Genomic DNA, 25,195 nt, shown 5'->3' with positions numbered 1-25,195 from the left:
CTACGAGAAAAGAGCAGGTCAATGAATCCGACTAAACCAACTAAACCAACTAACTAAAACACTGACGTGAATTTAAACCAATTCAAATAAATAAGGTCAATAAGGTAAAAACTTGTTGGCATATTTTTTTAACCAATAAATACAATTCAGTTTGTTTATATTCTTGGATACTATTGTCAGATTTTATTCTACAAAGTTAGGAAAGCAAGGAAGTCAAATCTGATTTTGCCTCACACATGCAGAGAGGAGATGCTATGTTATAAAGAAGTATAAATGTAATAAATGTAAATGTGTCTGTTTTCTTATACTTTCAAAACTAGAAACATTAGAAGACAGTATTTATGTGTTTCCTTGTTTGTCATGTATACTGTCACAGTACATGCTTATCTTAACCAAAGTTTTAAATACTGAGGTCAGTGTGTGTACAAGCAATCAAAAAATCCCAAACTTCAGACTGTTGTAAATGTTTATTTTAGATATTTTCCCTATTTTTTTTTTAAACAGTATGATGTAACTGAAGGGGGTATGCTTAATATATCATGTAACCTCAGGCATTTTAAGATAAATAGAGATTATCCTCGAGTCCTTGAGTAAAATTATGGACCTGGAAATGAGCATAATAGTTCCCCTTTAAAACAGGCATGGCACTTTTACCCCAGGTTATATATAGTACTGCAGCTGTAGATATTAACCACCCAGCTGCTGCCAAATGACTTGGTTAGCAGAAGAGTTTGAAAGACTTAGGTGGTCCTATTTGCAGTGTGTGCAAGTGTAATGATGGGTTCATTCGACTGTTAAACCACTTTATTGTAAACTGTCAGGAATTCTAGCAGGGCATTGTTTAGTGCCTCTGGGTCATCTCATCAAGACTTTCCTTCAACTCCACAGCTATTTGCATTGGCCCTTGAGCCTCTAGCTCACTTAATTAAGTAATCTTCTAATGTCAAAGGCATCTCTTATTTTATGACACACAACATTACATGCTAATGATTTTCAAATGTGATTCTACCCCAAAACAACAATAAAAAGATATTAGGAAAAAAAAAAAACATCCTAGGCCCATTGTTTGCTCCATCCCCCCCCCCCCCCCTTTCTACTACTTTATACCAGAGCACTAAGCCATGCTTTTTAATTAACAGTTGGTCAAGCTTACCCAGCTTAAACTTCAAAATACTCTGGTTTCTCTATAATTGCCATTGGGGCTACTTGGATGAACCTAGCATTTGTAGAATATCTACATTTGGAAAGCAAAGAAACAACATCAAATTTTACTCTGTCCACGTGGGGAGGCTCAGTATTGCTTAGCTATGCCAGACTATAAATTGTACTTTTCTCCATCACAATGAGGCTCTTGATTACTTGGTTTGATCAGAGTGCAGCTGTCTCTTGCCAGATTTGAAACGAGGGATCAGTTGCACACTGGCGGCTACAAGATGGCACATATGCTAATATCTGTATTAAACAATGTCACTTTCATCCAAGTGATATACCCCTTGGCAAAGACTTGACATCTGACGCAGAGGTTTTACTTTCATTCAGAGCATATTGCACTGTGGTCCTCCTTTTTAATAACAGCTATCTGCCTATCGGCGATAAGCGAGCCACCTTTGCTCACTTCTAGGAATATGCAGGCATTCATGTTTTCTGTGACATTTATGCAGGACATGGAGCATAGTTTTAATTACCAGATTCATTCTGCTTTTTCTGGCACAATATAGCAACTATTGGTGCACACTATATTCCCCAGCATCACTTTAATGCTCTGTCTGTCTAAAAGAAGTCCCAGTGTTCTAATGTTTCTGGTTTCTAAGCAATGGCCCTTGAGACCTGTTTATTTTGGACAGACAAATGCAATTATGTGTGCAAGTTATACTATTTTACTGTATTGAGTGGAATTTGTAGGTACTGTATAAAAAGTTAAACTGTACCACTTCTCACTGATAACGCCATGCCAGCCATTCATTTGTTAAGTTTACTACTGGGCTGAGATCAGTTGACTGACCAGGCCACTGAAGAAGATCCCATTTATGGGGCGATCGTGGCTCAAGAGTTGGGAGTTTGCCTTGTAATCAGAAGGTTGCCGGTTCGAGCCCCGGCTCGGACAGTCTCAGTCGTTGGGTCCTTGGGCAAGACACTTCACCCGTTGCCTACTGGTGGTGGTCAGAGGGCCCGGTGGCGCCAGTGTCCGGCAGCCTCGCCTCTGTCAGTGCGCCCCAGGGTGGCTGTGGCTACAATGTAGCTTGCCATCACCAGTGTGTGAATGTGTGTGTGAATGGGTGAATGACTGGATGTGTAAAGCGCTTTGGGGTCCTTAGGGACTAGTAAAGCGCTATATAAATACAGGCCATTTACCATTTATTTGGCTTGAGAAAGTCTTGAGTTACATTTGCAGAATTTTCTTCTTCAGTATCCACTTGCACTGCGAAGCATCATCTGATCATTTTGCAGCATGTGACTGAGTCTGAGCAGAGGTTATAGCCCTGCACGCTTTAGAATCCTGCTACTGCTATCATAAATCAGAGAGCGCCACTCTTCCCCCAAAGGGAAGGGCAATACTAAAACTCTGACACTCTCTCCATGCTCCATTTTTTTCATGGTCAACTTTGATCTTGGGTACTAACAATGAACGTCAAGGTCAAATGCTTAGCTCAAGTAGCTACTCATGTCCCCCAAGGCCTACAATTTTGTTGTGAAGTTCGAAGACGACTCATAAAAAGTTGTGGGTAAAATATGAAGTTTTTACTGATTTTCACATTTGATGTGACGATGTGAGTTTCACTGAAATGAAATCACATGGAGTTATTGGTATCTAACACAACACAAAATTTTGAAAAATTGTATTTTGAAAACTGTGGATACTAGATAAACAAACAGACAAACAAACAGACAGAACCGATTACATAATGTCTCCATTTGGGAGAAGAATTAACACTAAAGTCACCAGTTCCACTGCAGCCATAAATGCACATAACAGTGTCTCCACTACATTTGACAGATGTTGTAGATTGCTTCAGATCATGAACTGTTCCCCTCGCTTTACTTTTCTCTCCTCATCAAGTACAAGTTAATTTTGGTTTCATCTGTAAAAATATTAATATATTTGTTTTTGGTTGTTGTTGTTTTTCACAGAACTGTGCCAGCTGTGATGTGTTTTTGGTCTAATCTGGCCTTTCTGCTTCTGACTATAACCACTGTTTTGCATCTTGTTGTGAACTCTCTGTATATACATTCATGCTCTTGGTGTTGCCATGGCTAGATGTTGTGAAGGATTCTTGACCAGGGAAAGAGCTGATGATCACAGAATTCTTTCCATGGTTAAAAGAAAAATCTGTATTCATCAATTTTCTGTGATGTTACTGAGCTGGCTGGTGTTAAACTTTTCCATTTTTAATGTATTTTAAAAATATTTTAAGTGCCAGGTTGCCTAAAGTTTTGCTAATTCTTTATAAGTTTATTTTACTTTTTCAAAATTTTACATTGAGTAACATTCTGAATTTTTTCCACAATTTGTAGACAGGTATTAGCAGATTCATGCACATTTGTCCATGTTTACTTCTGAGAAACTCTTAAATGCTCTTTTTATATCAAATTATGTTATTGACCTGTTGCCAATTAACCTAGTTACAAAATGTTCCTCCAGCTGTTTGTGTTTAATTCAATAACTTTTTAAGCCCTCTTTTGTTCCCATTTCAACTTTTTTTTACGATGTATTGCTGTCATCATATTCAAATTGACCAGATATTCATCCATCCATTTGCTTTCACTTATCCTTCTTCAGGGTCGTGGGGTGGGGGGGTGGGGGTGGAGCCTATCGCAGCCGTCTTAGGGCAAGAGGAATACTGCATGTGCAAGTGCCTAATGTAACAAGTGACAAGTGATAAGTGGCATCATATGGCAGGCAGAAAATACCAAAATCAGACAAACCCGCAGCCAACAACACAAAGTAATTCATTAATTTATTGCTGCATGGTTTGAATTATTTACTACCAAGAAGTTATGATCCTAAGCTAAACCTGAGCCTTAGCTGGCCAAACAGTGATTGATTTCTGAAGCATCAATATGAGTGTCTGCGGCACCCAAAGCCAGAGGCGTTTTGAAAACCAAGTTAGATTGGAGGCTTGCTACATTTTAATATAGCTAATAAAAAGTTGTACTACAGTAGAATGACAATAAAATTCCACCTTCCCGAAGAAGTAGCTGAGAGAGCATTGGATGTTTTAAGAAATTTGCCAATAAAAAGCAAAGCCATACATGTACTGTCCGGATGCTACAAAGCAACTTTCAGTAGTTGTGGTATTGATACAAAGCACCTGATTGGACTTGGATGCCGTTCACTTACAAATTCATACATTTCAAATTAATGAATGATTAGTAGGTTTCAGATTATCCAAAAGGGGAACAGTTCTGTCATTATCAGAACAGCTGTGGATCAAAGGAACTCTAGCTTGCATAATTCAGAGCATGGTCTCACTCACAGACTAGAGAGCTGAATGAAGCAATTCCAAAAGAAAATAAACTTAATTGAGACATATTTTCTAACATATTTCTAATTCCATCCTATGCATGACTCAAAATTAATAATATCAGAAATAGAAACTAGAATTTCAATGAACTGCCAAACTCTATTTAGTACTGGATTAATATTTGCTCATCTGCAATGCAGAGCTGAAGTCTGCATTAATAGAGCTGAAGCAGTTAAGATTAATATGTAGCTCTTAGGTGCTAAAAAATTGAAAGTTCTAGTGCAATAAATCTTTTAAACAGCTCTGATAGCTCCTTTCCTGCAGGTCATGAGGTGATGAGAGCGTAAGGTTTTACGGCACTCGAGGTCCAATTATTTTTATCGTTTAAGTTTTTAATTTTAGCATCCAGTGTTATACACTTCTTTTACTGTGCCTAAAGTTAGCCGGCTCACACAACCAAACTTAAAACCAACTCCCATTAAAATTCAGCATCTGAAACATATCTTTTCAAATTTATTCAAACTGTTTTTAACTGTCTCATTTTAAGAAGATTAGAAATTACAAGATAGGACTAATATTTATCCAGTGGCTGTATTTGTCCAGTCAGGTGATGAAATGCTTAAAGTTCAACCTCATGATTATTGTTCTCTAAGGTCAGTTAATTGAACTCTATGAATATGTAGGATGAATGGAGGATGAAGCCTTTTCTAGCTGTCACTGGATTAGAGCTGGGGTGAACTGGTCGCCACCCCATCAGGCTAACACAGTGCAATAGACAACCTTTTCTCCTCACATTCTCACAAACAGCCAATTTAGAATTTCACCAGTTAACCGAACAGGTATGACTTGGAGAAGAAGCTGGAGTTCCCTGTGAGAAAATATGCAGTCACAAGAACATGCATTATAACACCACACAAAAAGGCCTCTGCACGAACATTTTCTGCAATTCTGGGATGTGATCAAATAGTCAGTTTTGCTTAGGAAGGTTCCTAAATACAAATAGTGGACAAGCAGTGCAGGTCGTGTAAATGTTAATTACCAGTGAGTCTTCATTTCATGCTACAATGTCCTGATATGTTCTGGACCTGAACAAACTGTTAAACCCACAGGTTAACTATAGCAATTATGCCGCAGTAATGCAATCTGTCTGTTATGAAGATCAGAGTGAGCTTAAGGTTTACTATAATTCAGCTTGCATTAGTTATGTGCTGAGTGTTGCTGCATTGCCAGCCTTTAGGATTATAATTAATTATTTTGCTTTAGTCACAGAGGCTGAGAGGAGCAATAAAGGCAGGAGTTACCCTGCATCATGTCTGTAGTGGGAAGAGTGAGGGGACAGGATAAATGACAAACATTTCACTTCACTTTACACATTCCCTTTCTAAACATTCTAGCCTTGATAATAACGTCACCAGTTCATCTGAGTTTATAAAGCCTGCGTCAAGCAACACAACAAGAATAAAGTATCTAAAATGGGCTAGGGGACATTGTCATTTCCACACTGCAGACAAATGTCAAAAATACCTACTGTCACTTTATTAAACGGTGTACTCTAAGTGTATGAACCGTCTTGCTGTTTTTTGTTGAGGTCAAGCGAAAGTGACAGGGACTTCAGAGAAAAACATCAAAAACATCAAGTTGTGCCTCAAATGACTCAAGCAAGAGTTAAATAGAGTGGGCATCAGAGTCCAAACAAAGCAGTGCTGCATGGGGACTCGTTGATCTGTATCAGTACAGTGAAAAACCTTCCCTAAAGTGAATACTCCCATCTCAGTCTTAAACCTTGTTCACAGCGTGACGTCTTTTCCAGAGGCAAATTTTTAGTCTGTGCCACTGGAGGAAGTCGAATAGGATTTTTATTTTGTGAAATCTATGAGACGTTTGATGATTTATGTATCAAATGCTTTTAGACTTTGTTACTTACTTTAGCATCACAAAATTTAGCCTTAGCATACACCATTAATCTTTTGGGGGTGCATTCTTCTGCCCCTTAAAACATACTGGTCAATATAGAGCGTCTCTCTAGAAGTTCTGTGGATGTCTGTGTGCAAGACAGGTGCAGAACACTGACAGGTTATCAGTTAACTGTCCATTTCATTTAAAGTTTCTCATTGGGAGTTATGTTGGTGAACTGCTTGTCAAAGCAAACGATTCTTGCTGTTGTTTCCGCGTACTGTCCAAAACCTAATAAAAAGATATAGTAAATGACAGTTGGCTTCTTTCTGACCAATGCTGAAACTAAAAATGTTTTGGAGGCTTCTTTGCTCCAATCAGTGCACATAGTGTAGTGTAATAGTAAACATAGCAAATACAGGCTGTTAAAAGTACAGGAAGGAACTAATTTTATGTTTTTTTAAAAGGCATTTTTGGTCCTCTAGTTTAATGGTTTGCATGTAAGGTCTCTACCTTCTTCTCATCCCCTTCCTGCAGTAGCTGCATGTTGCTTCGGCGCTGACTGTCAGTTCTTCTCAGAGTGGCGCTGCGATGCTCAGGCAGGTCAGGAGGAGGAGACACGCTTCGGCCCTGAGGGTCAACCCAGGTATAAACGTGGTTGGTGACATAGCCGCCTGGAATGCGACCGACTGAACGCACTGAGAGGCAAAGCTTTTTACTTCCCTTGAGCACCTGAGGAGAAGAAAAGAGAGCGGAGGAGAATAAATTGAGGCCAAATAAAAATTAAAAATAAAAATTTGCTTTTCAGTATGTGCTTGAGTTGAAGGAGCAAAGTATACTCGCATATCTACACTTGAGTCAATTTAATTTGATTTGACAAAGCCAAAACATACTCCCACACATAAACATCCATGGTTATAAAATCAGTGTGAGGGCTTAGAAGAAGATATTGAAGTGAGAGACAACACACACAAAAAGAATCAAGCTGAAACGAATGTTTGGTCGAAAATTAAAGATTGCAGAGAGAAATGGCCAATATTTGGAAGGCTTTTCTAATATCCAAAAACCCCAAATGACCAAACAGCACCACCACCCACCCACACAAACAACAACACTTCTAACACATTTCTACAGAAAATTGCTGTTGGCTGTGCCTCATTGCCTTCTGATAGCTTGCATATGTGCAATCCCTCTGCAGATCGATGTATTCCCATGTGCCTCGTGGTCTGGAGGAATCAAGCTGAATAGGGTTGAATCTCTTAATGATCAAAAAAATCCTTGTGTACCACCAACACAAAAGGACTCTCGACTTTCATTTCATACTAACGAAACACACTGTTGATTTTTAAAACAGATACTGCAACAATCTCAAGATTTGTGAAATACTGGCTCACTATAGAGCTAGAGTCCAAGACTGTCACAACAAAGACCACACCACAGCGTGGTAAAAGACTTCCCAAAGTTCCTCTTTGTCAGGAATCCAATTTAATTTGTTACACAGTGTCCCTCCATTCTCTTCTTTAGTGAGCTACAATTAAGCTACCCCTCCCATCAATCTTTGTTCATTTGTCTTCTTGCTACAGTTCTCGCAAGGAACTACTAAATGCTTCTGTTGAAATGCCTATTAACATATGCTCAGAGCAACAACTAAAATCATTACTTGTCAGAGTGCTGTGGATTGCAGCGGAGGCCCATCTCTTTGAGCACAACAACCCGACTGAATCAATTTCACAATTTTGATTTGTGCTGAGAGATAATAACTTCAATTCTGAGGCAACAAACCCCTGTCAGCAGTGAAGATGCCTGATTGTATTGCCATGCCTTTGAGCACTCTCTCCCTCTTTCACCTCCTGCTCCCTTTCTGGGCGGCATCGATGCAGAACTGTAGATAAACATACATAGCAGATAAGTTGAGTAACACATGAGCAAAGAAGGAAGAAATGTGTGCATATAATATCCAAGAAAAACCACAAACTGCATGAAGTAGAAAGGGAAAACTGCATGTCTTCGTGATTAACTGCGCCAATTATGACTGTGGTAACGTCAAAAACAATCTCCTTGTTTTGAGCAATGCGTATTGTCACCAGAACATGAAATGTGTTGCATCCGTCTGAGCCAGAAGACATCACCAGAGGGTCCTGGGAATCAAAACATAATCATGATGGAAGGCTGATACTGAAAAAAGCAAATAAACTTCATTCATTGTTTAGTCAGCATTGGCATTCCCATTGCTGGGTCCATTAATAGTCTAACAGCACAAAACTAGTAAATTAATTTTTATTACCTACAAGCATGGTGAAATAAGTAAGAGTCACTATATATTACTCTAGAACTGGGACACAGCTATAATTACAACTATAGTTATTATAGAGGAGGACAGAAATTTGTATTGCATGGTGATTAAATCACTGCAGAACCTTTAAAAATCAATTCAGGCTTTGAATGTGCTGCACCATCTATAATCTAAAGCGGTTAATTATAGTTGCAAAAAATGTTTTTGAGATGAAGAGTTCTGCACTGATTGCTCATAAAATGTGGTCTGACTTTCATCTAAGTCACGATTACAAACAAACCCCCACTGCTGCTGTTCCACCTCTGACACCTCAGACACTTCACACCCTGCTCACTCCTCCCCACCCCCAACAACAGCATCCAATACACACTCAACACAAGGCTCCAGCCTGTCTCTCTCAACCACCCAGGTTAGGAGGGAACTGAGGAGGATTAATGGCAAGAAGGCAGCGGGTCCAGATGGCATCAGCTCGAGGGTCGTCAGGTCCTGCGCGGACCAACTGTGTGGGGTGATGGAGCACCTCTTCAACCTGAGCCTGAGGTTGGGAAGAGTCCCACAGCTCTGGAAAACCTCCTGTGTTGTACCAGTGCCAAAGACTTCACGCCCCAAGGACCTCAACAGCTACAGGCCGGTGGCTCTGACATCCCACCTGATGAAGACCCTGGAGCGGTTGGTCCTGGCTCAGCTTCGGCGCCTAACAAGCTCATCACTGGACCCACTTCAGTTTGCCTACCAGCCTGGCATTGGAGCGGATGATGCCGTCATTCACCTCCTACATCGTTCCCTCGCTCACCTGGAGACCGCTGGAAGCACTGTGAGAATCATGTTCTTTGATTTCTCCAGTGCCTTCAACACCATTCTTCCCTCGGTTCTGAAGGACAAGCTGGAGAACTCTGGAGTGGACCATCACCTCACTACCTGGATTTTGGACTACCTCACCGACCGACCACAGTATGTGAGGACTCAGGGCTGTGTGTCGGACAGGGTCGTCTGCAGTACGGGGGCCCCACAGGGAACGGTTCTGGCTCCGTTCCTCTTCACCATCTACACTGCAGACTTCTCCCACAATTCCACCCAGTGCTTCCTGCAGAAGTTCTCTGATGACTCTGCAATAGTCGGCCTCATCACTGATGGGGACGACAAGGAGTACAGAGGACTGACTCAAGACTTTGTGGACTGGTGCCAGCTGAACTACCTCCAGATCAACGCCAGTAAAACCAAGGAGCTGGTGGTAGACTTCCGCAGGCACAAGCATTCTCCACTGCAACCACTGAACATCCAGGGTATGGACATTGAGGCTGTGGACAGCTACAGGTACCTTGGTGTTCATCTGAACAACAGACTGGACTGGACTCATAACTCAGACGCCCTCTACAGGAAAGGGCAGAGCAGGTTGTACCTGCTGCGGAGACTCAGGTCGTTTGGGGTGGAGGGCCCACTCCTGAAGACCTTCTATGACTCTGTGGTGGCTTCTGCTATCTTTTATGGTGTGGTCTGCTGGGGCGGCAGCATCTCTGCTGGGGACAGGAAGAGACTGAACAGGGTGATCCGAAGGGCCAGCTCTGTTCTAGGATGCCCTCTGGACCCAGTGGAGGTGGTGAGTGACAGGAGAATGGCGGCTAAGCTGTCATCCCTGTTGGACAACATCTCCCACCCCATGCAGCAGACTGTGACAGCACTGAGCAGCTCCTTCAGTGGGAGACTGCGGCACCCACGGTGTGGGACGGAGAGATTTCGCAGGTCTTTCCTCCCCACTGCTGTCAGACTCCACAACAAAGACTTTAACTGAACAAACACACACATCCACACATGTGCAATAACACTAAGTGCAATAATCCTTTCTGGCATCGTTGTATTTTTACTCAGTTGTATATAGCATTCGTATTCTATTTTTATCTTATTGTATATTTTTATTCTATTTTATTCTACTGTATATAGTATATTATTTTATTCTATTCTGTACAGCTGTGTACTGTATTTATTCTTATTGTATTCTAATTTTTGCGTCATAACTTTTGCACTGTCCACTTCCTGCTGTGACAAAACAAATTTCCCACGTGTGGGACTAATAAAGGTTATCTTATCTTATCTTATCTTAAACAACCTTTGACTAACATTACAACACGACAACAGCTGTACTTTTCAGGTCGTCATTAACACGTTGAATAATCGCACACAGAGATAGTTGAAGTGTGTGAAACTGTGATAATCAGTCAAATAAAGTTGGAGTCAGATGTTTCACTTAAGAAGATGGGACTGCAAGTATTAGATGTACAGACAAAGTCTTGTTATTGACAGTTGGTTGATGAATGTGACCTTACAAACAGCTTTACATAGATGCATTGTGCTGGAAAATGATAGTATAACATTTCTTAAGATCTGGCTATTTAGTACTTTGCAATAACACAAATGGAAATTCGGCACACTCTCTTAGGATTGGGCATCTTCCAAGGATTGCACCAAGAGCAGAATGTGCAATCCTGAAATAGGAAAAAATGCACATGAAGGTAACAAGAAAATTAGAGATACAGTTAAAGTTCTGGCAACAATACAAAAGCCTATGTAGCCTTAGTACTGTGTGCCCACACCAAAACCTTATGCATACTGAAATATTACAGCCACACTAGGGCAAATAGCAGTTAGATACTGGCATGATCAAAATTATTGTGACTGTATGCAATGAACTTGCGATCTTGTTGTTTTGAAATGGTTGCTTTAAAGATGCGAACCATATCTCCAACCACTCGCAGTCAGCTGCAGTCTTTAAATCGACTTTAGCCCATTAAGACAGTGATAAAAATAGAAATGTCTGCTATCAGTTTGAGTCGATTAAACACCATCTGTTTGTAATATTATGGCAATTAACTGTGAGAAATCAGTGAAAATTGGGAGTCTGCTGCAATCCATTGCAGTTCTATTACCATCTAAGCACACACATGTTAAAAAGCAATTCACATTAACTACTCAGATTTAAAGTTTACCTCAAACCTTGTAGATTAGAAATAGAAATTCCTCCACAAACAAAGAAATACTTGCTTCAGGATGGCAACTTAACTGCAAAGTGACGCTCAGTAGCCTTGCTTGTTGTTAGGAACATAACCAGAAAGTTGGCAACAAGTTGAAACAAGATGCATAGACGGACTCAGACTAATTGCAATGTATCTGCAATCTTGGCAATTATAAATTAAACAGCAGGTATTGCACACTTCACATCTGATCAAGGCAGTTGATCATCACGACTACTTGTAATAGCAAAATTACCACCAACTGATGCTACTTTTCGTAGTTGTAAGGAGTCTGCTATCCTATTATATACTTTAGTGTGAATGAGCCATAAAGCATGGTGGTGGTATGAATACAGTTTAGGGCTTTTTTGCATTGGTTTGCTGCGTCAGTCTCATATGTAAGCAGCTATGAAACATCTGGCCCCCTGTAGATTCTCCTTTAGCACCAACAACCTACAAGATACAAAAATCAAGTGTTTACTTATCTATCCAGCCTGTAAGTGATGATTAAACTGCTTGTTGTTTGTTAATTTAGTCAGATTTTGTTTTACAATAGCTGACTTAGATGAAGATCCTGATTCCAAAGGCTTTAAAAACGTTTTGCTCTAACTGTGACACACTTTTGTGGCTTTTTTTGCAGTGATTGCTTGGTCCAGGGGTAGACTGGTTTCCTTTTCCAACCAGCATGCACACAGCCTCTCTTTGATTTATAGCTCCACGCAGGCGCTATCATTGTGTGTGCTGGTCTGAGAATCTTGACTGCATTTAGAGGAAATAGAGGGGGAAGGCAAATGAGCAGTGTTTAGACGCAATGAGAAGAGGGAGAGCAGGGCGTTAGGATAACATGACACACAAGGAGAAAACGGGAAGATGGAGGGTAATGGAGGTAGCGGTGGGAGGGCAGCAGGTTTAACAGGGTCTCTCGTCCTGTGAATAAGAAGCAGCAGTAATCAACAAAGCAGCTGGGGTACACTGGTCCTAATGCCTCATCCCTGGATGAAAGTGCTGATAGTGACACCGGGCTGATGAAGCTCACCACTGCTTCCGAAGCAGAACAAAAACCATTAGGACAATAATGGAATATATAGTAGGGGATAATCAAAACGGCAACGGCAGGTGAACCGCTTTCATACAATGCCATACTCTCACGGGAGTCCAGGCAATCCATTTCATACGCAGAAGCTTACTGCACAAAGCCCGGCTGCAGAGACCAACCACTTCCATCTCTTAGATATGCACGGTTCTATACTGCAGGAGGTTTGTGGCAGGAAAATTACTGACTAAGAAATTACTTAGGAAGTCTGAGGAGTCAAACTATAAAGCCTGGTTATATCGTGGCTATTAAATGGTCCCTATGGTATTGTAAATAATTTTCAACTGGGATAGCTAAAGCTTCAAAAACACACTAAACACAAATCCTTTGATTATGTTCTATGCCTCTTATATGCCATAACTACAAGTTATGTAAATACTAGTTCCTCAATTAGATTTATAACGGTAAAATCTTTAAATACATTTAAATAAAAAATGATCGTTATGAGGTTGGAGCAACATCACCTTTACCTCTGCCCATTTGTGGTGCAGCAGCAGTTTTACAATATAGACCCACGCAGTGTTAAACCACACAATAAACGTGGGTGTAGTGAAGACTGGATATACTTCGGTTCCACAACTATTAGTTAAGACTTAAGAGTTATATTATCTGAACTTTATAATAATTGCTATAAGCCTTTATTAAAGCTCTGTTACAATATTTGGATGGGATTAAATCATTAGCAGCATTAGCTATATTCTAGACAGTTTCTCATGAGGTGCAAAATTATAGAGACAGAGAGAAAAAGAGTGAGAGTAATGTGTGCAAGCTGACAAGGAGACTAATATGAGCTAATGATATCTGACAGCAAGAAGAAGAAACGTTATTCATTTAAATGGGCCTGTTTTGTTAGAAAAGAAGTTAGGAGGACAAAATAGGTTAATATCTATAGACTTATGTACCATCTATCCTCTGACCCAGTGGCTGCTGAAGTAGGCCCAGCTTGGCCACGACCCTGAATTAGGTAAACAGTTATACATGTGATGTCACCTGCTGGTCAAATAGGGTTTTGTTTTTTTTTTGTTTTTTTTAGCATTTTGGCAGTTGCCTTGATTTTTGTGTGTTTTTGTTAAATAAATGTCAAAAGTGCATCTGACATTTTCCACATGTCACTTGCTAACAAAAGGTACGGTAGCTATGTCGTGCATCTTAAAGCATGCCTGTCACTAACTCTATCCCTGCAAACACAGAGGTCAGCACTTGGTACCCATTAAAAAGAATGCAGACCCAGAAGTACTTTTATATACAGTCTATGGTTCAGATAAGGCGAAGTAATATAATCCTTTAGTCTTCTGTTACATTTATTTATTTTTTTGTGCTGGCTGATGATTTGGCTCTAAGAGATTAAGCCAGTCAAAGCTCATTTTACCAAGTGACTTCACATGCTTGAGAAATTATCATGACTGTGTGACCCCCGTACACAGTCACGCACAGAGACACAAAACAAGCGGCTAACGCACAGATGTTCAAGTTCAACAAAGCACAGGTAAAACGTCTTTCATCACTTTATTTACTGCTGTCACAAAACATTTGTCAGCAATAGGAGATTTTTTTTGTTTATCTTTACAAACGTTACACAAAGGTTTGTTCACTCACTACCACACTACTACTATTAGCACAAATTATATTTAAGTACTTCATACACAGTGCTCCTGGGGACATGTCTGGGGACAAACATCTTTTTCCCATTTCGTCATTGTGCTGGTCGATTTATTAATGTTTTATGTAAAAAAAAAAAAAAAAAAAATCCTAATTCCAATCACAGTATCCTGCTCACAGGAGAAATCGAGCATATTCTGTAAGGAATCACGCAAATACAAACATAAAAGCCTATATTCTTTTTATTTGTATAAGTGTATACATTTTAAGAAAGCAAAATTAGGGGTTATGCTTTCATTTTTAGGACCCTCTATAGGTTACGCCTCATGCGGTGATGGATTGCTTCCCACTCCTGGCATATATTTACAAGTGATATTGTCTTTCTGAAACCCTAATGAAGTGTTTAAGAGGTTTTTTGTTTGTTTGTTTGTTTGTTTTGTATTTTCTACTCTAGCTTATAGTAACAAATGAATGACAGCATTTAACTTGAAAGAGTTTCCATAATTCTCCCCGCAGCCCATAATATTCAGACTTCCTGTATGCTTGAGTTGTTGGAGCTGAAAGTCTTTTGGAGCATGATGATTTGATTGTCTTTGTTTTTGTTTCCGTCAGAGGCCTCAAAGAAAGCATAGAGTACTCTAATCTGTCAAGAGATATAAAAATGTTTCATGTGAAAGAACAGGTTTAGAACTGGATGATCATACCTGATATATTAACAGTATTTTTAAAAGGACATAGTTGTGTTATATACTTATAGATGCCCAACTGCAGAGACATGCAGTCCATGCTTTTTCCTTTTTTTAAAAACAAGCAAACACACCAACAAAAACAAATGCAAAGACGAGCCTATTCCTTAATTGTATAAATAGAACATCCCAGAAAACTGACACAGTCAAGTCCCACAAATACAAGCGTATTGTTACCCCTTGGCCCCAGAACTATTCCAAGACTGAAAGGCCTCTTGCAGCTGAAGCAGGGAAAGATCCAATTGATGTACACGAGAAACAAACTCTGAGACAGCTGATCCAACTTTGGTTTGACTTCTTCATAAAAGCAGACTGTTTTCTACACAGATTTACCAGTGAATGAACTCAAGGAAAGGTCTGTGAAGGTTCTCCGTCATCCAGGTCATCGTAGTCTAAGGAGGAAGGAAAGGGTTGTCAACAGTATTGTCTAAATTTTTACTATAGGAAAGTTTCTTGGACTTGAATATGAATAACAACATATGGGGAGTCACTGTTATGGAAACTGGCCACTTTCTGTGTCACTCGATGCTGGCAACATGGAAAGGTCATTGACCAAACAGACCGTACGTAAGAAAAATATGAGTAAATGTGAGTAAAATACATGTAACAGCTGTCCAATGCAATTTTAGAAAGGACTGGAGACTGTAGTGAATTGCCAAATAAGTGGATCCTCTCTTACTTTTTTGTATAGAAAATTGCTGCTGTGACAAAAGATGTCTAGGCTCAGTTTTGCTCCTGATTTACAAGAGCTTTTGGTAACAATATTAATAGTTTTATTTCCATATTTGGTTCCATATTTAGAAGAAACTGACTGCTCGAATAAGGTCTCAGCAATTCTGCAATTCATGTCAAGCAAGGCTTTCCTTGTGACGAATACGATTTCAAAGTGAATTTTAAATGCAAACAGCAAGAACAATATTGATGTGTGGTAACTGGCAAGTTACCAGCTGCTAACAATAACTTCCATTACTCAGGGAGGACTGAGCTGTTCAAGAAAAAAGTGGCTTACAATCTAGATGGAAGAAGAGTGTGTAGTAAAAGCCCTGGGCGACCGTGGCTCAGGGGGTTGGGAATCGCATCTGTAACCGGAAGGTCGCCGGTTCGATCCCTGGGCTCTCTGTCCTGGTCGTTGTGTCCTTGGGCAAGACACTTTACCCTACTTGCCTACTGGTGTTGGCCAGAGGGGCCGATGGCGCGATATGGCAGCCTCGCTTCTGTCAGTCTGCCCCAGGGAAGCTGTGGCTACAACTGTAGCTTGCCTCCACCAGTGTGTGAATGTGAGAGTGAATGAATAGTGGTATTGTAAAGCGCTTTGGGTGCCTTGAAAAGCGCTATATAAATCCAATCCATTATTATTATAAAAGTTCCAAGTTATTGACTGAAAGAATGTTTTATTTTTATTTCAGCTTTTTGTAGCTGAAATAACCAAGACAGGATGACTGGAGAGATGTGAAATCCAATGTTCAGTGCCGGTCAAAAATAAGATTCTCAGTACAGATACTGGGGGATGCTGTTTGCTTTCCACTACCTGATGCAAGGTGTTTTGCCCAAACTGGGATTTTCTGGCTCTATTAACAATGTACAAAAGAAGTAAGTAAGTGCCAGGAGCACAAAATGAAAAGACAACAAACAACAAGGAGTGTAATTCTGCACCCACATTATCTTAGAAAGGCCTAGGAGATTAAAATGACTGATTACTCTTTGCTGGCACTGCTACATTGTGTGTTCATAATGTGTGTATGTGTTCAATTACAGCAGGCCTGGGGAACTCCAGAGAACAAGCGAGCTGCAACAAAAGTAGAACGTGCGTTTGTTTGATGGCTTGTTGGAAATCCGAGTGCGCCTGGGAGGAAAGCGGATCTGTCAGCGGTGTCAATGGATCATAGCTGTGCAGCGTTGGCACAATTTTCAAAGTTCGATCTATCGGCTGCATGCGTTTGTGCCTTTAGGAGAAAGGCGAAGCGTGTGAGTGTTGATGAAGTGCGTTACCCCGACGCTGAGCGGAAACAGAACGAACGCAGGAATCACACGAGCTCGTTTCCACATCAGTTGAGCTTGCATGTGTCACTCTGACAGGTAGGCCCACAAGGTGTCAGCTTCACAGCACTGGGTGCAGTCAGTATGCATTATGACAACAATATGTTTTTATGGTGGTGAGCTACAGTCAAATGGACAGTGAAGATTCAATACCCCATCCCTTGTCCGACTATGTACTAAAATGTTTTTAGTACCTTCAGTTTTCATCTCACATGATACTGTGTTATTTTCTGTTATTTAGCACACAATAACATTTCGCTGCTTAGATATTGTATCAGTCACACCTTGAATGGTAAATAGTAAATGTACTTACATTTATACAGCACTTTTTAAAGTCTTAATGACTACTCAGAACCACACATTTACATGCGCAAACACAGTCACACTGTGCTTTTATTGTATGCATACATCTTTATCTGTCACACAAACATGCACTCACACACCAGTGTATGCCTCACACCACCCATGTCCCAACTAGTGAACGTGGACCAAACCACTGTGAAGGAGTAGGATTGTCTCAATACTGAAAACTGCAAGCTTGATATTATACACAGAAAGATATTTGATAATGTTTGACATTTTTGATACCACATGGGCCAAGAATCACAAAAATTAAGAGGTAATATTATTATTATTTATATATCAATATTAGAACAATACAACCTACCAAAAGATTATCTTAGGTAGTGTAAAAAAAAAAAAAAGTAAATAAATAACAGCAATATTTTTAGGTTATTTGAGGTAATGCTGTGCTTTAACTGAATTGAAACCATATTACATTGCTGATCCAATAGAGTTGTCTCAGCTTCAATCTGGGGCTTTCAGGGAGGCACAACACTTTGTAGACACCGTGTAACGTTTTATTATTAGCATTGCCTCTAGCTGCTATCTTAATGATAACTTAACAGATGGCTACTGTGGCTATCGGATAATGATGCTTTTGGCTGCTCCTTCGAGTCTTGTTTAAACTTTCTGCATCCACAAGTCCACCAGGGTAGGCTTGGGTCTGAGTGACATGAATTTAATTAACAAACGAGCAGCGGACAGCCATGTGCCCACCTGCTTTTTTGTAAGCACGTGGATTCGTCCACTGAGATTTAACATTGCAATGCACCAACTGTGTGCTCCAGGCAGTGGACTTCAAATAAGTCTAACAGGAATGCCTACTTGACCATACTGTCTCCAGCTGTCCCTGGTCTAGAGATTTATGTCACTGGGACCTAGAGGAATAAATGAATAATAAATAAATAAATAAATAAATAAATAAATAAATAAGCTACTTTTGGCAATTCAGTTGCCACAAGGGGTGGCACTGCACACTTGATTTGGCAGAGTTTTACACCAAATGTAAAATTCTGATAAAACCTCACAAGGGATTTGTGTTTCTGGCTGGAACTCAACCAGCAGTCTTTCCTTTGCTAAGCAAAAATGTTAACCACTACAACATTGGAGACATTTGACACAGAAAGTATAATCCTGGTTTAATCAACTTTATTTCCCAAGGGATTTCCAGAGCAGATGGAGCTTCATGTTTGGTTTAGCTAAGATTTTACATTGGATTCTCTTCCTGAAGCACCATTCTCAATTCTGTGACTCCCTGAAGCTCAGTTTGTGTCCTTTAGATAGTTGCTAATAGCTAAAGGGAAAATGTTAACATGTGCATCAGCCAGGTTAACTTTTATGATAACTGTTTAATACTTCAGTGTTGGTGAAATGGGGGCTATACTGACCTCTCAAAAGTCCTCATAAAGACTTTTCAGTGTTGTGACATCAACTACTTCTGTAATATACAGCCATTTACTGTAAAATAACTCATCTGAATTATATGTGGCAGACTGTATAATGTTTTTGTCACAGGACTTACAGCCTTTACAGATATGCAGTGGGATAGCAAAACTGTTAGCTAAAAAGTACAGCTCATTTTTTCACCAATTTCTTTTTGAAAAATAGCTCTGAAAATGGATCAAATCTAACAACAAATTAAGTTGGTAATAAATTGAACTGAAGCATGATCCAATAAATCCAAAGTAGAAACAGAATCCCTGTTTATCTAAAGATTGAGGATCTGAATAATCCAATATTTGGCTAGTTCCAGTCTTAGTATCTCACTGTCAAAAGGCCTTTAGTGAGACCTTTGGGTCATCTTTTATTAAACTGATGATCTTTCTTGCCATTTTAGTGATTTTAAAATGTGAGCGTAGTGGTGTACTATGTGTATAAGCCGACACATGCACATTTGTTAGACATAGGGAAGCAGTTTAGGCTCCAAATGAAGTAAACACTTCAAGGATTAATGAGTAATTGACAGGGCTGCAAACACAGAGACTTAATGGAGCCAAGTCATCACTCACAGGGATTTGCCAGAGGAAAACATCCACAATGCATCTCTGCTACCCAAGCCATCTTCGTTAATCCTTCTATTCCCTAATCCATCTTGAACTGTGTTTTGTTTTCCCATTTTAATTTGAATAAATAGCTTCAGCTACCTGCATATGTACACACGTATGCACACTCATCTCTGCAAGTTGCATACAAAATACAAAAACAGTCTGACACCAAGTATGCCGAAAAAAGACTCGGGAAGCAATCAGTAGTAACACTGTATCTGCTGACGATTTTCTCTGTGTTTCATTTAATCTTTTCTGCTGCTGAGCCCATCCTTTCATCACAATTCACAAGGATGTGAATTATTGTGCCTAGAACTCTACTCTGTGATTGATATCTCTACTTTAAGTTAAAAGTAGAAAAAGATTGATGCTAGCTTTATGCAAATGACAGGATGGATAAAAAAAATTTTCTCTCAGTGTGGCAACAAAGAAAAATCTAATGTTAAAGACTGTTAACCAATTCATCTTATGCAAAGGGCAATCAAAAAGTTCTTCAACTTCAACCAAAAAAGAAAAACAAGAGTCCAAACCAAATTTAAATGTGTCTGCCATATCTGCTTGTATTACTCAGTACTGCTTTCAGTCTGTTATGACCACTTGATTGTAAGTGTTTCAGTTTCACAATACATCTCAAACCTTCACAGAGAGCAAACCTGTTTAGGATCATCACTGGTGGCAAAAGCTGGGACTGCCTATGAGTAAGAGATGAAATGGCAGTCTTCACTGTGCAAGCCCAAAATCTGCATATCAGCTGAGGAGTGCAGCCAGAAGCATGATCATCAGAATTTTCTTGCATATCCACTGGTTGTACACCATGAATCTGAGCCCCAGGATCAGGCTGCCAATGAGAGTTCCACATCGCTCATCCCTTCGTCACTGATGGTCAGTCCAGTCTCCAGTTGCCAAGGAAACCCCCTTATTTAACATCCAGTCAGATGTCAATTAATGGCATCCTGTGCTCTCATTAGTAGTCACTATAATCGTTCACCTTCAAGTTGAGAGCAGTTTTAACTCTTTTGCATTGCCAGCAGTTATTTCACCAATCCTCACTTGAAGCCACTGAATGTCATCGGCTTTTGACGGCCTCTGGTCATTACATCACTGCTAGTTTATTCCTGTGTGGACAACTTATAAGATTTTGATGTGTCTAAGAGAGAATATAGTGGAGCAATCTGGAACAATTTTTGACCGCAGACTTCACACTCAGCCCTCCCGCATTCCCGAAATTCTTCAACTTCATAGTCTGCCCGAAAATGAAATTCAACTTGAAGCCCCACTATTATTATGAAGATGCAGTTTCACACCCACTGATCCTGCTGCACATGGGCCATATGAAGCGGAGTGTCCTCGGTATAATGCATTTTTTGTCCTGATTTCATGAGTTAAATTACTGACGCTTTAGACCCACGGCATTTTCTCCAAAGTATGCACAATACACATTTGCGAGAACCATAAAAATGCAGTGGGAACATGCATGTTTTTAAGAAATTTCAAGCCCTCCTACCTGCAAACAGTGACACCAAAGACTAATAGGAGGATACATCTATGGCTAATAAGTTATAATTATGCAGTGATCAATATGGACACTGAAGTGCGTAAAATTGTACAAAGAGAACAAAGTGTCAAGGCGGCAAGTGTTACTATGGATTAATTTACCCCCCACTTGTTCCTTTAGACCACCTCATTAATCAAGCTCGTCTCCTATAGCTCCTCTCCTCCCTGCCATATCTCTTGTATTGAACCCCATATCTCTCAGTGGATGTTATATATGATGCTGCCTCCAGGACATAGATGCCCACCATCTTTCAATGAAATTTACTCACACAGACAGAGAGCAAGAAAAAGGGAGAGGGCAGATAATGAGACCAGCAAATGCCAATTCATTGCTCGCTCTCTGCTTCATTCATTCACAGCCCTATTGCGCTTCACTGCAAATGAGTATAAATTTTCTGTTTGTGTCAATTTAGAATGACTGCATTTGTCATTGTTTTGTTGTGAAACAACACAATAGCGAGGGCACAGTGGTGCAGTTAGCACTATCACCTCATAAGCCTGCTGGTTAACTCCTTTCTATGAGGAGTTTGCAGGTTCTATCTGAGCCTCCAGATGCTCTCGTTTGTCTAAAGCATATTAGGTAAACTGGTGTTTCTAAACTGGCTGTAATATAGATGTGATCTCAGTATGATTTCAGAGCTATCGCCCTTTTCATTAAGCTCAGTCCGTCCTTTGTTCTAAATTGTGCAAAAAGCCTGTTTTGATTGTCCTGCAGGCAACTGCAGATGCTGAAAGCTCTGTTTCTACCGCAAAACAGAATCAATTAATGCACCTCAGCATTAAGACCTGAGATCTGCATGGACACATCGGAAAAGTGCCTCAAATATCAAATTGGATGGTTCTGAGTAATTATCACTGCTGCGGCACAGAGCCTTATGAAAGCATGTGCCAAGACAAACTGAGTTACTGCAGCTACATCAGTAAATTTAGAGATGGTAAAGAAGTGAAGATGCTTAGCATAGATTGAAAATGTAAATGAGACAAAATGCATTTCTTCATGAAGCATTTGAATGCCTGACGACATGACTAATTTTTTATATTTAGACTTCGGACATAAGAGGAAATGATTAAATACTGTAAATTATCAGATTTTCTCATCTGAACTAACAGAAGATTAATATCATTGCCTCTGAGTATTTGTTCCATCTCCAGAATAAAATGATTATTATGGTTCAGCTAATATATATTTTTTAAATGGTTGGCCATGGTTTAAGAAAATACACTGTTAGTGAGGCTATTTCTAAAGCACTTTAAATCATTGCGCCTAGCATCTGAACTCCAATACATGAAAAATGCATTAAACAGACTGCAATTATATGTATTAAATTGCCTTTAGTGCCTTGCTTCATAAAATACAGGATAAATAGATACAATTATTAACTAGTGGAACTTTAAAGCAGAGGTATAGACTGCTGTACTTGTATAAATTCTTTCATTTTTGTTTGCAGCGGAACTAGAAATAGACAAGGTCCAGGCATTTAACCGCTGTGATTACAGCAACATACAGCAATTTAAGAAGCAGAGGGCAGACAGTCTCCTGAAGGACATATTCAACTGCTGCCTTCTTGGGTGAAGATGATCACACATAAAGGGGTCAAAAAAAATTGGCATCTCTGTCAGTGGGCAGTGTTTCTAACCAGCAGTCTACTGTCCACAAATATACTGTCAGTCTGAAGGCTTTATTCATCTGCCCTCATTTCTGTAAAAGACACTTCTGCAGGGAAGAGGCATGAATTATAGAAAACCGGAACTACAGCACCTCAGCAGGAGCTAGTGCATGTCTGCATACGGTATAAGACAGTCTCATTACGCACCACTAAACTGTGAGTGGCTCTAAGTGTGCGTGAGTATTTCTGTCTGTGTGTGTTTTCCTGTGTCTGCATGTGTGTTTATCTTTGTTTTCAGGCAAGTTTGCCTGTGTGTGGGAAGATCAAAAGAGTGTGGAGGCAGTAAAGTTTCTACTGTGGTACCTGGATAGGAACTTTTAATGCCTGGAGACCTGACGTGTAACTAACAAGTGTAGGAAGGCGCTTTATCCATCACTGTACATGCATGTATACTGTCTGCTTATAGGAGGCATTTTATCATTCTTTCCAGTTATATAATAAAAATTTAAAGTTGCCTTTCATACTATTAACTATTAAAATATGTGTCCAAGATCTAGGCTAGTAACTCCAGCCTGCCAAGGGGAAGAAAAAAAGTTAGATGATATTCTAAGCTTCTGATCTTCTGCCTTAACCCAGGTTAAAGCACATGAAAGAATCATGAATGTGAACAAACTGCAGCAATACTTTTAGGCTCCAAAACGGTCGTTCTGTGAGATAGCCTTGGACAAAATTCTCAGTCAGTAGACGCATATCATAGCAGCAGTAACACTTAAAATGGGCTGTCCTAAATTTCTACCTATTAGGAAAGAACAATTATATGACACACGGATCAATGAAACACCAGCAGCATTGTAAACTTAAATGGAAACAACATGGTTAATAAATATAGTTAAGGTGTGGTTGAAAATGCCTCGCTCATATGATTTGTCTTCCAGATGTTACCATGAAGATTAAAACATACATCACAGTCTAGGATTCAGTGGGCTTCATTATCATATATCAAGCCTATATCTTTATCCAAGTATATCTGATTCAAAGTTTTGCTGTAATAAACTTTGCTGAAACTTTACAGTCTGCATCTGACTTAAGCCTTGATTGTACTCTGTTGCAACCACAGCACAGTGATGACATAAGAGTATACAGAAGTATACTCAGAGCTTTATGGTACATTTGATGCAAAGTACTTGTGTCAGACATAGCTAGTAAAATCACATTCAAATGATACAGATGACCAATCATAACACAAACTTTAATATTAGACAAATATAAACGTAAAGTAGTAAAGCATACGTAGAAAACAACTGAAGTCATCATTTAGAAAATACGGAGAAAAAAAGTTATCCAATTCTAGCTGACTGCAAAAAAAACATGCCCCCTTGCTAAAGATTAACCACATTATTTGGAGAGCTAAGTTCAATTTCCCTTTAGACACATCCAGGTCTTATTACTTGGAAGACATGTTGAATGAAGAAATCATTTAAATAGAACCTGTCTGATAATATAATGTACGTTAAAGGATCTGAAAAAGCAACACATCATGCCATGATATTTGCCAGGAAACACTATGATGACTCCCAGGACTTTTTGGAAAACATTGTGTGGACTGACGAGACAAAAGTTGAACTTCTTTTGAAGATTTGCATCCTGTTACAGCTGGTGTAAGCACTTTGAGATCACCTGAAACAGGCCATTCGTGCTACCAAACGCTCCAAAGTGGCTGAACCCACCTCCACAGTGATGTGAGTGACTGCCAGTCAATTCATTTCAATCCAGTTACATTTATAAACCCAAAACACAATGACATTTGCCTCAAGGTACTTTATATTATAAGCTAAAGACCCAATAAGTTAAGTTTGATTTCAGTTCTTGCTGCCAAGAGTGGTGGTACCATTTATTGGGTTTAGGGGACAATTGCTTTTTCAAATAGCGCCAGGAAGGTTTGGGTAGCTTTTTCACTGAATAAAATCATCATTTAACAACTGCATGTTGTGTTTACTTGGATTACCTTTGTCTAATAGTTTAATTTGTTTGATGATCTAAAGCATAAAAGTGTGAGCATCATGCAAAAAACTAAGAAATCAGAAGGGAGGCAAATATTTTTTCACTGCACTGTAGACACCTTTGTCCCTCAGAGCAAAAACAGAGAAACTGGTTTAGCCTTCTCTTCAACATGCCTGTGAAATAGTAAGCAGAGCCTCCAGCAGGTCCCTGGGGTCTGACATCACTGGGGAGAATGGCACACACACACACACACACACACACACACACACACACACACACACACACACACACACACACACACACACACACACACTCTCTTCAGGCACTACCCAGACACACAAACATAAAAGCGCTGCCTAACTTCTGTTTTTCATGCAAGCAGACACACACATGCACATTCATTCATGTCCTAGGTCACCTTTGATGTGCACAGCTGTGTTGCTATGTGACAATGAAAACAGAAAATCAAAAAAAGAAGATAATTGAGAAAAACAATGTAAGCCAGTGAACAAAGAAA

At 39.7% G+C, this 25,195-nt stretch overlaps 1 protein-coding gene across 5 annotated transcripts in view; it reads right to left on the bottom strand.

The window, feature by feature from the left end:
* whrna (whirlin a) overlaps window positions 1-25,195 on the bottom strand; it is a 227,962-nt gene that overhangs the window by 117,239 nt on the left and 85,528 nt on the right. For all 5 annotated transcript variants that reach the window (XR_015130362.1, XM_086300187.1, XM_086300188.1 and 2 more), the window contains exon 2: window positions 6,870-7,088. Coding sequence is in view for 4 of the 5 variants with exons in the window: in XM_086300187.1 (XP_086156313.1) it covers window positions 6,870-7,088 (219 nt within the window). In the remaining variant the exon portion in view is untranslated. The remainder of the gene's footprint in view (window positions 1-6,869; window positions 7,089-25,195) is intronic.

The sequence above is a fragment of the Aulonocara sp. 'chitande type north' Nkhata Bay genome, linkage group LG7, assembly GCF_057382095.1.
Source record: "Aulonocara sp. 'chitande type north' Nkhata Bay isolate Kocher_YH1m ecotype deep benthic linkage group LG7, A_spYH_male_GT1.1, whole genome shotgun sequence".
NCBI lineage: Eukaryota > Metazoa > Chordata > Actinopteri > Cichliformes > Cichlidae > Aulonocara > Aulonocara sp. 'chitande type north' Nkhata Bay.
This window is presented reverse-complemented; position numbering and strand designations above follow the sequence as displayed.